At 28.6% G+C, this 16,333-nt stretch overlaps 1 protein-coding gene across 1 annotated transcript in view; it reads right to left on the bottom strand.

Annotated features, from left to right (window-relative positions):
* Positions 1-1,674: 1,674 nt before the first annotated feature.
* Positions 1,675-16,333, bottom strand: part of LOC129968163 (endothelin-converting enzyme 2-like) — a 49,679-nt gene continuing 35,020 nt past the window's right edge. Inside the window, exons 15-18 of the mRNA XM_056081984.1 lie at positions 15,372-15,437; positions 12,389-12,484; positions 11,155-11,231; positions 1,675-1,929 (exon numbers count right to left, since the gene is read on the bottom strand). Of these exons, the coding sequence (XP_055937959.1) occupies positions 1,830-1,929; positions 11,155-11,231; positions 12,389-12,484; positions 15,372-15,437 (339 nt within the window). The 3' untranslated portion in view covers positions 1,675-1,829. The remainder of the gene's footprint in view (positions 1,930-11,154; positions 11,232-12,388; positions 12,485-15,371; positions 15,438-16,333) is intronic.

Here is a 16,333-nt window from a genome sequence, read left to right as displayed (position 1 = left end):
CATAGGCTTTGGATGAATGGGATAACTCCGAATGTACAATTATGCTGAAATCAAGTTTCAACTACTGAAGTGCACATACAGTTATTAACTAATTTTAAGCCTTTATTCACTATAGATTATTTTGAATTACAATATCCCATGCAAAGCTATTAACCTTAGGAAGCATTTATCGATTCAGCGAGTTGTTGATGGTGATTAAAAAAGTGATTTGAACTAGGAATTGAAATGGCTTACTTGTTAGAATCACAGGAATGGATAGAGAACATCTTCAGCATTGAAAGGTCTTTTCGAGATTGTTGCTTTTACAATGTTTTTTTTTTTTTACTGCAAGCCACGGCGGTGAAAAGCATTGGTTGATAATTGGCATGCCGATTTTCAACTGCCACTAAGTGCAAGGCATCTCTGGCAGATTGAGTGAATTAAAAAATTCTGTTGGATAATTAACCACTTCACCTGCTTCTACAATACAACCGATAGGCTTGTATGTGACTGCCTTGATTCAAATGTTAAACTAAATAATATCATTAAGCTCATAAATGTATTTGCTCTTGACCGCAAGAATAGCTTGCTTACTCTGTCTATTGTGACTCTTGTAATTTCTTTGAATATTGGGAAATACTTTCTTTACCAATTCCTCTTTATATGTCACTAAAATGCAGAATTATGACGCAATGAAATTCATCCTGAGATCAGATCAACTAGCATCATTCTATTCACAATTTCTGGCAACTGATATGAGAATATTTCTGCTAATCAAACGTTCTGCAACTCGATATTTGTTAATTACATCTTTATGCGTTGTCATAAAGTAAGGGAAAGTAGAGGCAAGAATTTATTAGATCTGGTGATGTCAATCAAGGAATTACAGGCAATGTTTACCTGAAATCTCCTGCAAGCAATATTAATGCATTCCCAAATGATCTGCTGTTTCTGTGCAAACGATTTTTAATGTGCCATTGTGCATTATATTCAAATAATAATTTTGAATTTCTGATAATAATAAAAGAATACAGAAAATAAAAAACTTAAGTAAACTTCGGGTATTCCTTAAATTTTTTTAAACTCTGACTTGGAAATTTAATTAATGGAAAACTTGAGTAATGTACTTAATTTCTATGTTGATTAAGAAACACTGAGAAAGGTTCAAAATTATTTTCTATATGTTTCCTATTGTAAAGTGTATGGAAAAATGGGCTCTCCTTGATATTTTAGAAGGTACTAAATTATTCCAAAATCATCTATACCACTCTTGTTCAATATTGTAACCGGGACACGTTCCCACACCATGTGTTTAAAGCCACTGAAAAACTTCACAGTTCAGGAAAATTATACTTTGTCATGAAAAAAATATATAAAAGTAATTCTGTTGATTTAAGTTGTTGGGTTGACCATTTGAAATAGACTACAATGGTTGCTTCTGGATTTTGGACCAGATAAGGGAATCGGGAAGCTGTAACATTGGTTTCGGTATTTAAATAAAACAATTATTAATATTTGAAGACTAAGTTAGATGTATTTTAAAAACGGGCTGTTAAAGATTAAGATATATCAGGAATAAATTTAAAGAAAGCATAAATAATATTTTTCATTCAAATACTTGCAACTTCTCAGTCTAGATAACTGCTTAGTTGGGAATATGTCAATGACTATAGGTATGCTAGTAAGAACTCGGACTATGGATGGATGAATTTTTTTTATTCATGATATGCAGCAGAATATTACAACAAAACATTACTCAGTTTACATGACAATGATTCCACTCTATAAAAATAATTTAAGAGTTTTATAAAAATAATCAAAATTTATAAATCAAATACAGTTTAAAAAATTCACCACACATTGCAGAGCTGCTTGGAATTCATGGGAGAACTCCTCGAACAAGAAAAGACACTAGAGAATTCAGACAGTTGTTGCAATGTCCCCAAAACCCTACAAATATCAAAATGGATTATAATAGAAAACACTTATTGATGTATTAAAAATAAAATTTTTAGTCTTTAATTTATAATGCATAATTATGCACATTATGGAATCTTGATTTCAGTTTTTCTTTGATTTAATCAATCATATAGTATCTAAATTTAATTAAATAAATTAACTAACTGGTAATTAAGTTCTGAAGTATTAAAATACTGTACCATCATCAATAACACATAAAAATCAGATAAACTGAAAAATTGATTACAAATTCTATCATTACAAATATGAAATGAAAGTGCTAAAAAAATCGCAAACAAGACTAAATCTTTAAAATCATTAGGTTATGCTTTTTAATATTTTAAATGATTTAAAAGTTCTTGAAACTTTCCATTTTAGCTAAATAATTTTCTTATGGTACATTTTATCCAAATGAAGAAATACAACCTTTTTTGACTTAATATTTGTACTTGGCAGTGAGCTATGCCAAATTCATATCTCCATAAAGAATGGATTCACATTAAATGTAAACTCTTCCTTATTCAACTTATTATTATTGTTGTTCTCTCTACTGCTAAGAGTTTCCTGTAACTTGGCTCTCTAACAGAAACTCCCCGAGATGAATAAAACAAATTATTTTGATTAGAGTATAGAAAGTTATTGCATAAATTGGTAGTAATAGTTCTTGGTATGTGCAGTCATTAAATCTGAACAATCTAGCTAAATGTTTAAACTAAGACATACAATTCTCACAGATTATACAACCAAATTAGTTATGGTAATAGATTATTCATGGATGAGAGAAAAATCACAAACATTAAAATAACATTAGATAAGTTAAAAATATAAATGCTTAGATAGCTATAGAAAAGGCAAATAAATGTTTTACTCAGAAATATTTATTATAAAAATTGAACAATTTTATGTTTCTATTACCTGCAGTAAACTAACTAAATAAATGAAAGAAGATACCATTAAAGTGATTCTTTTATTCAATTCTATTAACTGAAATAAAATAAACTGAAATTTTAATTTCAGTGTACAAACAAATTTACTCAGACTGTATGACAATAATTTTATATCTTTTACTGAGATAACAGAACTAAAGAATGAGAGAGTCAACTTTTTAAATAGTTCTTTTAATAGTTTGCTCTAACAGTAAGTAAATAGTTGCTAAATAATAGTAAGATTATTGCTCAGGGTGAAAATATTTTCATACCTAATTTAGCAATTTTCTCACCTATATATGTACTACATTAATAGTCAGTTAATTTTAATGTTTTAGTTGCATTAGTATCACTCTAACTAAATTTTTGGATGAGTAAAGAATAATAAGTGGGTTGGTAGAGGGGAGAAAGATAGCAAGTAATACACTATATTTTTGCAGTTGATTTCGCTCTTGCATGAAACTTTTTAAAATTATTTTTAACAGATTATTTGATAAACAAATATTACTTGTGCAGATTTATATATTGTGATGAAATCATTGCTACAAAAACTGCATGAAAAAAATCCTAAAAATGTTTTTTTTTAAATTCATCCCGCAGCTTTTTTACGAAACTAATGGTGCCCCCTTCTAAGACGAAAGGGGCCCGTTTCCATTCCCATTCACCGGAATTATAATTTGGCATTATCTTTTCACTGTCGCAAGACAGGGGTTCATTCACATCGATGAAACAACTTTGGATTATTTTACAAGTTTGGCAGCAAGAAGGCAACATTCGATTAAAAAAAAAAAAAGACTGAAGACGTTTTGTTATCTAACAGATGGTGAGTGTAACGTTTTTTCTTTATAAATTTACTTTAAAAGAAATGTATATATTTTAAAACATTCAGTTGTCATTCCTGCATGGAAGATGAAAGGAATAAATTAGTTTATTTTGTATCCTTGATTCTCGCCAGAGAAGGAAGGCCAAGCAGAAGTCTTGCTGAAACAAATTTTTCCGAATAAGAATTGGATCGGTTCTTCAGTTTGAATTCTCGCCAAAGAAGCAAGACCAACCAATGGCCTTTGAAAGTTGCATTTCTCTCTGCGATTTACGAAGCTCCAGTATTCTCACCAGAAGAAGAAGATCAGTCAATGAACATTGAATTTTTAGAAATAAACATCGATGTACGTAGATAAAAGTGAATTTTGGCAAAGTCATCATCTGATTCTGTGACAGAAAAATTTTTGAACTCTAGAAACCTGCTGTCTTAGCAAACCAGTTCTGAATCGTGGCCAATTCGGTCTATAGTTACAATATTATATTGTTGCTATTGGCGATAGGCGAGGATCGAACTCGCAACCTTTGGGTTCGTAGCCGAGTAACAAGACCACTAGACAAAAGAAATTTCTCATGTCTCGTAGCTGTTATCTGGCTTATAAAGCGTCACCACATTACTCCCCCTTCAGTTCGTCGGAGGTGAGACGAACGATTTTTTGTCCTGTTTTTGCTGTTATTAGTGGTGATATATTGGCTGTTGCGCCTTATCCATTTCTTTTTTTTTTTTTATTGGCTGATTATTTATCAGCTTCATTTATTTATTGGCTGATTTTTTATCAGCTTCATTTATTTATTGGCTGATTTTTTATCAGCTTCATTTATTTATTTATTGGCTGATTATTTATCAGCTTCTTTTTTTTAATTTTTTTATTGGCTGATTTTTTATCAGCTTTTTTTTTCACTTATTTATTTCTGGTAGAGGGCGCCACAACAGTTGTATGAAGGTTTTTTTTTTTTTTTTGCATATCACGTCCGGGTCACCAATGTTGCTATGGGCGATAGGCGAGGATCGAACTCGCAACCTTTGGGTTCGTAGCCGAGTAACAAGACCACTAGACAAAAGAAATTTCTCATGTCTCGTAGCTGTTATCTGGCTTATAAAGCGTCACCACATTACTCCCCCTTCAGTGCGTCGGAGGTGAGACGAACGATTTTTTGTCCTGTTTTTGCTGTTATTAGTGGTGATATACTGGCTGTAGCGTCTTATCCATTTTTTTTTTTGGCTGATTATTTATCAGCTTTATTTATTTATTTCTGGTAGAGGGCGCTACAACAGTTGTATGAAAGTTTTTTTTTTTTTTTGCCTATCACGTCATCGGGTCACCAATGTTGCTGCTGGCGATAAGCGAGGATTGAACTCGCAACCTTATGGTTCGTAGCCGAGTAACATGACCACAAGACAAAAGAAATTTCTCATGTCTCGTAGCTGTTATCTGGCTTATAAAGCGTCACCACAATATAATAAAGTGCATATAAAATTTGCTTTGTGAAAATCCTTTTATAATTTGCATTTTTTAATAAATTAAGTCGCAGCAAATTAATGAGTTATTAAATAATTTTTATAAATAGTTGAAAGCTAAATCTTTTCATGAGTTATATTCTTTAATAACATTCACGAAACATTAGAACGTAATTAACGTATAAAAACCTCTATCTATCTATATAAAACGCTAACGTACGAGACACAGAAATCTCCTTTATTACTTACTGTCGAATGGCAATAGCTAAATATAAACAAAAAAAAAAATCACACGAATTCCAGACAGCTTCGTTGACTATTTTAATAGTTGCACTGATTCAACGTGTCGCATAGCTAATTAAAGGAGCTGCAAAATATTATTAGAAATGGTTCGCCGTGTCATCCAAAATATGCATTCAGTCCGAGGAAAGAGGATATGAAAGAAATAAAACAAATAGGCTTCAAACAAAAAATAAAATCGAGCGCAAAAAATAGACTTGAATGGTCAATGAACTTAGACACCAAATGGATATTAGTTATGACTTGTCTACGAAAATTGATGTTGATATCTTTCATTTCCGCTCCCCCCCCCCTTCCCTTCATAATATATAGACTTTTATAATTTACAGTAAGCTCTGATTCAATTGAATTCATGTTTTCTAGTCGTATTAAATAACAAGGGAAAATCTTTTTTTTAATGCATTCCATAAATTATTTGACAATCTAAAAAGTCAATAATCTGGGTGAACATCACTGCTGCACTTAATTCAACACTTCACTTCACTAATTAATGAAGGTGCAAAATGTTATTAGAATTTCTGAAGTGTGAATTTGATGTTTCATTAAAAGCTAACTAACTAAACTTCACTAAAGAAATTTTCTTTGAACTAGCATTTTCGCGTCCATCCATACATGCAATGACATGTCGCAGAGCACATTGTCTATATTCCACCTTGAAAAATTTTATAACACCACGATCTGATGACTGAAGATTTGATGTATTCAGAGGTGCAAATAGCAACATTTGCGAGTTGAGCTCCGTTTGCATGACATACCGCATTCTCTAACACAAGGAGAATTTTTATGGCTTGAATAATAATTTTTTCATCGAAGTTTACTAGTCATTCTTCAAAAACGGATGATATTATTCATGATTTTTTTGTTCACGTACCACGACACACCAAGACGGTTTAAATCTCTTCCTTTAAAAACCTAGGTTTTTAACATCTCCAAATGACGAGGGGCTCTTTCTCTCCAGCTGCCCTCACACAAAAATAAATGGTGAGCAATTCCTTCGGAATTTTTCCACCTTTTGGCTTCTTGGGATTTCTGAATCATACTTTTATTGGTAAAGCGCAAAAAGAGTGCCGTTTCATCCATGTTGAATATGTCCTTGTCATCATATCCAGCCAAAAGTGGAGGAAGACGCTCCTGCCAATCTTCACATGAACTGAAGTCGACATCGGCCGCTTCCCCATACAGTAATTGGAAAGTGATGTTATGAAATCTGTCCAGTCACCCATTGCTGGTTCAGAAATTTTCAATGCCCAGAACATCCACAAGTTCTTTTATTTTGTGTTGAATCATACGTCCACTGACAGGAATTTTCTTTGCACGAATAGCTTTAAACCATTCCCAAACACTCATTGATGTCGACACATTTTTCGTGAACCACGAAATATGAAGTCTTTATATCTTCAAAATCTAATCCTTTTCTTAAAAGATTTTGTTGATTTACGTTCTTCCATAGTTGAATAATTCAGCTAACTTCCTCGCCGATTTTCTGTTCTCATACTGACGCAGAAGAAGGCATTTACTCGAGATTTAGAAAAACGCGCATTGCCAGCTTTGCAACTCATATCAACGAAAGAACCAATAAAAGATGCATGAATGACATTTTTGTTCCAAAATTATTCGGAATCCACTAATAACCAATTGGAAGCAAGGAGTACAAACAGGCTTTCTTAACTGGACTTTGAACGTTTCAGCTCATAATTAGAAACAGGGATTACATTTTTCTGAAAAATGAGATGGGTGAATCTATGTAAGCAGCTATTCAGAAGGGGTTGGGTTCTTAGGAATTATTTTAACACCTTTACTTGATATTTATAAGTGAATGCTGGCTACCCAAATAAAGACATTGTCAGGATTTAAGTTAAATATTTTAAAGTCTGTTAAAAATGTGAACAGATTTTTAAAATATCTGTCTTTATATTTGCCTAAGAATTCTATTTAAATAAATAGTTCTTAAATTATTCAAACTATTTCTATATTATATATATAAACAATGAATCAAAGAAAAAGTTGAACAGCAGGCCTATATGATTTCATCTTTAATAATTTTGTACTATATTATACTTTTAAAATAAAACAAAATTCAGAAGAAAGACAATTACAAAAATTAATTAAACAGCATGATTTGATTTCAATAATGCATAAATATAAATTATAAATTTAAAGAACATTATGATGATATCACTTTTGACAACAAAAAAAACTTGCACATTTATACAAGAAATTAATTTCAGACAAAAACATTTAATATTTCATGTGATGTCCTTTGGCTGCTGTAACAGTTTCTAATCTCTTATTCATTAAAGGGATCAACTTTTCAGTGAAGTCTTTTGGTATACAATATCATATATTCTGAAGAGCACTTTTTAGTTCATTTTTATTTTCTTCTTTCGTAGTTTTTTGCACTATAAACAGCCACAGATACTCTATAGGATTCAAATCAGGACTTTTGTGGAGGATGGGCAGTACTTTATGTATGTTATATAATAACCATTCTTTCACGATGCAAGTGTTACGCTTAGGATCACTAGCTTGAACCAAAGAATAGTTTTTATTTAAATTCAATTTTTCAGCTGTGCCTGGTAAATTCTATTTTAGAATATTCAAATACAGCATTTTGTCCATCTACCTTCAATAAACAGTAAATTTCCAAATCCATTAGCTCCCATTGTACCCCATAACATATCACTGCCACCATGATATTTAACAGTTACTTTTATATTTGCTGGTTTTAGTCTTGTACCTTCCCTTCGCCACACAAAGTGGGCGTCATCGGATCCAAATAAATTAAATTTTGATTCGTCAATGAAAATAACAGACTTCCAGGAATCTTCAGGTTTCCCAACATAGTGTTTAGCATGTTCAAGACGTTTGTTCACATTTCTGGCAGATAAGTGTGGCTTCTTTTGTGGTGCACATGCTCTACATTCCTCAGAATGTAAAAAATTCCTCATAATCTGTGCATGCACATTGATAACAGATTCCTCCTTCAACTCTCTTGCTATCTTTCCTAATGAAATTTTCGGATTCTCTTTAATAAATCTCAGTATTCGTCTTTTTGTTTGAGTCAAAGAAATCTTTTTGAGTTGATCACTTAGAATTAGGTCTTCGCAAAATTCCATATCTTTTATACGTATTAATTATGTAATGCACTGTTGAAAGAGGCTTTTTCACAATATCTGCAATATCTCTTATACTTTTCTTTTTACGGTTCTACAATTAAGTTTTTCATGTCTGTAGAAGTTTTCTTTTTCGCCATTTCCAAAAAATTAAACCAAACAAAATAAATTAAAATAACTCCAACTCAAATCTTTGACTTGTGCCAAAAAATACTCAGTGAGCCTTTAAACTTTGCATATAGCAACGTACAGTGCAAATAAAATAAATGACGAGTGGTTTTTTTTTTCCTCCAATGAAAACCTCAAAATTTCTTCTTTACATTATTTTAAAATTAGATGCAATATTTTATTGAATTACATTAAAGCTATTTCAATCTGTAGAAGAAAGTACTTTTTTTTTTGTTTGATTTTGAAAGTACAACTTGATTAAAAAAATATTGAGTAACAAAATGGATTCTATTTGCTGCACATTTTTTTTTTTTTTTTAGTTTTTATTCACCACTTTGAATTATATATATATTAATCATTTTATGCTTTAACTATGTTGAAATCTATGTAAAATAATTAAAATTATAAATTAAGTGAGCAATATTATAATTCATAAATTGAAAGATATATAATACAATTTTAACACAATGGCAAGAGAGAACATAATAAGTAAAAAGCAACCATTGCTAATTCAATCTCTACTTTTTCATTCTGTTTCAGACTCATATGATGCATTTTCATTTCGGAGGCCACAATTTTACACAATCGACTAACATAATAACACATCATAATAAATTACAATTCAGTATAGTACAGTAAAATCCTTTTTATAGATTGTTTAAAGGATTGTTCTCCAAAACGATATATTAAATGGAATAATGATCAAACACGTAAAATACTACAGAGGCTTCATTGTAAGTGTTTTTAAATCAACTTCTCCCATGTTCTATATATCTCTTTTAAGAATTACAAATTCATTCTGCTGCATTCTTATTTTCCATAGATTGTATTTTTCTTTATCAAAACATAAAAGTTTAAAAAATACATTTGTCACACATCATTAAAATAAACTCTTCACCATCTAAAACGCTAAAAATTGGTTTGAGCAATTTTTCAAGTTGCAACAAATATGATATAGTAAGTATTTCATACTGTCCCTTCTGGATTAACAATCCAGTATTTTAATAAACTGCAATGCATATTGTTGAAGAAATAGGGAGTGAAAAAAAAATCTTTATGCATTATTCTGGAATCCTTCCCCAAATTCTTATTTTTTGTTGCTTTCTTTCTAGATACATCAGGTAAACAAACCTTTATAACCATGTTTTCGATTTATCATATTCAACATCTGAGGAAACTCTCCAGTCCAAAAAAAGTTTTCTTTGCACTTCTTGAGAAAATTAAGCACTTTTTGAAGACCCTTTTTCAAATTTAAGCACTTTTAAGAAACTTAAAACAGCCTTCAAATTTAAACATTTGTCATGATGACATGCATCTTAATTTCAGCTACATCAGATTCTACTACAGTTCCCAAAGATTACATTCATATAATTTCAACTATAATTATTAAAAAATAAGCGAAATCAGCCACCAAAGAAGATTTGAAATATATCTTATTTTTTAGATAAAAAAAAAAGTTTTTTTTTTTTTTTTTTTTTAAACTTGAATGTTAAATTGTTAGTCAGAAAATGCAAGCAAAAATTAATGATTCAAAATGACTGCTGGTAAACATCCCCTTATGAACTCAAAAGGACAAGTTTTAACTTTTACTGGTAATAAATATCAGGCTTTAAGACAGATTTATTTATTTTTCTGTTTTATAGATTACAGTTTTTAATTGATAGCAGTAGATTTAGGGATAAATATATCAAGTTTTGTAAATTTTACTATAAAATAATATTAAAATCCATTTTTTTGCTTATTTTTTCAGGTAATTTTCATATATATCATAATTAAAAGGTTTTTTTAACAGCTATATAAACATTTTTTTTCAATAGGAAGATTTATTTAAAAAAGCAAATTGTGCAGTTCTGCATGCGGCTAACTAAACTTCCAATATTACACCTTATGCCTCCATTTCTAGGGTGTATATATCAAGAAATAACTTTTTTCCTTCTTTGTCTCCAATTGCTCATTTCAAAATCACAAAACAGTAAAATACACTATTATTGAGGTATTGTCTATCTTATAAAAAATAATCACGTGGAACAACCATGACACATGTAAACAAATCATTTAGATTCCTTCTATTTGAGTTCAAAAATTTTTTTCTTTTTTTTGACTTCTTAGAAAAGTACAGCATATATATCATGACAATAGTTTTAAATTACAAAATGTAAATAATATTTTTGGAACCAGCTTAAAATTCTAATAATTTACAAATTTCGTCAGAAACTAATAGCTACTATATCACAAAAAACTTGGATGATTAGACATGGAATGAATCAGTTGCTCACAATAAAATATACTTAAGTGAAGAAAAAGGGTCTTTCAGCAATAATTTGAATAAAGGTTTCATTATAGCAAACAGTTATACAACCAGACATTTACTTTATGGAATATAAACTTATTAAAAAATTATGAAAAACAATATAAAAGATATATTTATTACCTTAACTCTTCAGGAAGCTGCATACTTGAATCTTGCAATGACATCAATTTCTCAGGTTTTATAATTTGGCACAAAGACTGAAGAAAGAAAGAATGTAAAATATCTTTTTAAAAAATGAAATAAGAGAAAAAAATAAACGTTTCTAGCACAGGGAGGGCTGTGACCTTATTTCAAATATCAGAATTACCGAAAGTAAAAATCATATATAATTTTCAGAATACAAATATGGACATACACACATAGATGTACAAACATATTTCAAGATATTTATTTAGTGAAACAAAGAGTAAATAAATAAAAAAAAATCACAACTTTTTTTTGTTTGCTATGAATTAATAGTTTTTTAACCATTCTGTTTTTCAACATTTTTTAAAAGTTCAGCTCATCTTTCTTTTAAAGGAATGGATGTTTAAATTCTGGTAATAGCTTTATTTTCTTTTTTTTCTAAGCAGATGAAAATTTTGGTATGACAAATAGACATTTTAACAAAGATAATGAAAATTCATCTTATTAACTTTTAAGCATATGAAACTGAAGTGTACATATTAAACAAGTTTTAAAAATACAAAACTGCAAACAATAATAATAATAATGGAGCATAGAATATATAGGTTACAGTTAAGTTGTCCAATTATTCAATAAATTATTCTAAAATAATTGTTATAGATAAAATCCATTTTTGAAATGATTTTTTTTAGATAAAAACTTAGCAATATTTTTCTGTTTAAATTGAATAAGTAATATTTCATAATGAACATTGAATTTATTAGTAATCAAGGATATTTTACATTCCTTTTGGTACAATTTCATCCATTTAAATAACCTTTAAATCATTTACTTTCTCTATAGCAAAATTTGAGAAAGATAAGAATACATTATGGAAATCTAGAAATTCTTGAATTAAGAATTTCAAAGAAAGAAAAGTCTAAAATTCTAGACATTTGGATTATATATCTTGTATACCAACAAATTTAGCAAATGAATCACAGCCATAAAAAATTATTCATAATTAATATAGTGGGCATTACGTAAAAACAAATTTAGTGTTAAAAAATCAGAAATAAAAACAATTTTTAATTTTTACTTCAATTTTATCAAAATAAATTTGAACTGCTGAAAATTTGAAATTAAAAATGTTTAAATTAGACAATTTCCATTATATCTACTGACGGATATCTGCCGAGTACTTCTGTATTCTTAAATTTCATAAATGTAATCTTCAAAAATAAATTACCTGAGCATAAGAAATGAAGAACAATTGTTGGTTATTATTGCCCAATCCAGGTAGCTCTAACATTTCCTTCTCCTCTTCAGCATGCCGCCTGTAAGCCTATCAACAAATAACAATATAAAATTAGTAAATATAAATACTTTACTATCAAAACCAAAAGCACATCATTAAATGGGAAGGATATGTTTTTTAATGCTATAATAAAGTCACCTTAATATGAATAAAAAATGTAGAAACATCATAAAAGAAAACAATTGCTATAATAAAGTTATTTGAATTACTAAATCATTTATGAAAGTTAATAAAATCAGCTTTTAAAAAACATAATGTATGATTTCTCTCATTATTTCTTAAACTCAAATTCATAAATATAAACTGAGGAAGAAATGTAAAAACACCAGCTACAGAAAAAGTGAAAATATAATTGAAATCATAAATAAAAAACAGTAGATTTAATGCTTATAATAAGCAAAGTTCCTCCCTGAAGATTAAACTTTATAATGTCAAATTTCAATTAAGTTTTTTTTTTTCTTTAAACAAAAAGGAATTGTAGTGTTTAGAAATGATCAGACTATAAAAAATTATCACATTTTACTTCAGAGGTTTAGTGAAAGACATTTTCAAACATCTCATATTTCAAAAATTCAATAAAAACTTACTTTTAATATGTATGTAAAAATAATTACATTTTTTAAATTTTAGCTTTAAAAAATACAGAAAAAATTGGTTATATATTTTATGAAGAAATGAAAATGACTTGACAATTTCTAGTCCTTGTAAGTAATGGAACTGGTTTATGAAGCTAAAAAGACACCAGATATGTAGTTAGAAGTAAAATGAAAATAAAAATGTCAGTGGAAAACTTTTAAAAAATTATTTTTGGAAGTTAGTGTAAGAAAATATATTGCATTGCCTCAAAATTTGACAACGTTCAACATATGAAGAATCTTATTGAAAGAACTGCTTTACAGTTTAATATAATTTAAAGCAAAGAAGTTATTTTTTTAAAATCACAATGTGAACAGAGGTAAAATCACTGACTCAGCAAGCTGATGAAGCAATTATGTTGTTTTAATTTTCATTGCAATAAAAATCATTGTTACAAATTGTGTTCAAATTTAATTTTTCAAAAATGAATAAAAGTTCATTCATTCAAACAAAATTGATATTATGGAAAACGAATTTTTTTAAACATTTTAGACAGTGCAGAATTAATTTTTATGTGATGGTATAATTTAATGATATAGTGAAAACACATTAAAATTCTATTTCTTTTTTCATAATTAAACTTCCAATGAAAACTTAGCTTTTAATATCGAAGAAGTAACTTTCTGCCAAATGCTTGTTATTAACTTCAGTGGTTTAAGTTGCATGTGTTGTTCTGTCAGTTACAACAAATCTTTATATGTATAAAGGTTTTATATGTAAATTCTTTGGGGGAAAAGGAATCTATAAGAACTACAAAAAGAGAAAAAGAAAGAATAATAAAAAATTATAGAATCTAATCCATATTTTTTTTTAAAAAAATTATTCTTTAAAATTTATTAGTACCAGATAAAAAAAAATTAAAAATTTGTCCAACAGATAATTTTCAAATGGTGGAGACATTTAAAAAGTAAATTGCAAAAGAAATTACTTGAAAACTTATGGCTTCAAGCTAAAATTTCATCATACCGGATGTTAACAATCAACTGACATAATTACAACTACAATGAATTACAGACGTACATTAACAAAGGATGATTGGATGTGTAACATAATAAAGAAGATTCTCTGTAAGTGTTATTAGAGTGTCTTCTCCTATGTTCAATACATTTAACTTTTAAGCACATCAAATTTATTGTACTTTATGCTTATTTTCTGTTGATCGAATCAATTTGCATATTTTTTAACAACACAGAAAAGTTTAAACATATAATTATTAGACAAAATTAAAATAAATTCTTCACCATCTAAAATACAAAAAATTGTACATATTTGTGTCGGAACGATTTTGACACAGTGCATATTTTCTACTGCCCCTTCGGGGTAACCATTCAATCACTTCAATAAAAGATGATATTCATTGCTGATGAAAGAGGAAGCAGGAAAAATGTCGGCCATTAAGCTTTATCTTCATATGTGTTGATACCAATGGATCTATCTTATTCTGAATTTTTCCTTTTCTTGGTTTTCTTTCTGGATACATTCGGTACACAAAGCTTTAAAACTGTACTTTCAATTCATTGCATTCAATATCTAAGAAAACAAGGACACACAAAAAAGTTTTATTTGTACTTCCTGAGAAATTCAGCACTTTTTAAGGAATGTTCTTCAAAATCAAGTACTTTTAATATGCCTAAAAACGTTCTCAAATTTCAGAGCTTTTCATAGTGTTACAAACCCTGTGATTAATTATCAACTTTTAAGAAAAGACACAATGAGAACCAAGGAGAATATCTATTAGCAGAGTTATATTCATTAATAACTATTCAAAATTGTGTAATTCTCTTCAGGATAAGAGATATTAATTATATGAAGTACAGATCAGTTTGCCACTATTCTACACAGAATAGGGCTACAAATCAAACTCTGACATGGCATATTTTTGAATAACTAATGGCAGCTTTATAATGTATGAAATGATGAGGAAAAGATTTGATTTTAATTCAACTTTTCCACACACTTGTGCATTCATTTGTTTTCTTGCAAAATCTTGAAATTATACTGAAAGGACATATTGCATATAATATCTTTTTATAAACTGAAAAGACCATATCACTCATTAGTAATACAAGTTTTGTATCATATCAATCACTGCAACTTTAATAATTGTGAATTAGTGAAATCAAGAAGTTTTTTTGAGATAGTTATGATAGATAATAGAATAAGAATTACACAAAGCTAAAATTTATATTTAAAGTTCTTTTTTTTTAATATTTAATATAAGTCCTTGTACATTAAACAAATTTACATTTGTAAAAAATTTTAAAACAAAAAAAATTACTTCATATGCAATCTTTACACCTCCAATATCTGCTATCAAGGAACCAATAGTGAGTTCTGGCATGGCCTGCAAGTAATAAACACACCAGCAGTAATTATTATATTCAATAATCTGTCACAATAGACATACATTAATAATGAAACATTTTATTGCAATACAAAAACTGAAGAAGAAAGTTAGAAGCTTTTAGATCACGTTTCTTAAATGTTTTATGCATGCAGCCCATATCTGTTTGGAAATAATTTTCTAAACTCTAATATTGATAACCATTTTTATAAATCAAAACATCAAATGACAACTAAGGAAAATTAACTGTTTACCAAATTTAAGATATCTTTTACAGCAAAATTTTTTTTCAATTATAATCATTTATATATGTTGAAGAATAAGAAAAATAATAACATAGCTTAAGAAACAAAATATAGTTTCAAATAGTTCAAGAAATAATTATAATATATATTATGTGCATGCATGTGCATATAATAAGTACATTTTAATCATATTCTTAAAATTAATACTTATGTTTTTAATTCAATATCATTTTAACATTCTGAGTTATGCATGTTTTTGTTCACTTGGCCCTGAATCTATATGCATTGAAAATAAATATTTTCTGACTTAAATTTGAGGAATCTCATTTCGAAGTTTAATAAATGGCTATATATTCCAATAGCCATTTATTTCGACTTTCTGTCTGCTAGTTCAAAGTGCTCTAAGCAATGGTCATGGATTTAACCATTTTTTTTAAATCCATCTAAAAATGCAACATATTCCACAACATCATGAACATAATAAAGATTCCATTTAAGAACTTCCTTTTCAGAAAAAGCATTTCACTTACATACATGCATTTTCAAAGGATTTCAATAATAAACCAAAAAACTCAAATTTAAAAAAGAAACTTAAATATCACTTTACATTTATTGCACCAAGTTATTTGTTGTTTCAATTTCTTAGCATTT

This window comes from Argiope bruennichi, chromosome 5 (assembly GCF_947563725.1).
Source record: "Argiope bruennichi chromosome 5, qqArgBrue1.1, whole genome shotgun sequence".
Taxonomy (NCBI): domain Eukaryota; kingdom Metazoa; phylum Arthropoda; class Arachnida; order Araneae; family Araneidae; genus Argiope; species Argiope bruennichi.
Note: the sequence above shows the minus strand (reverse complement) of the source record. Positions and strands in the feature narration are given on the sequence as shown.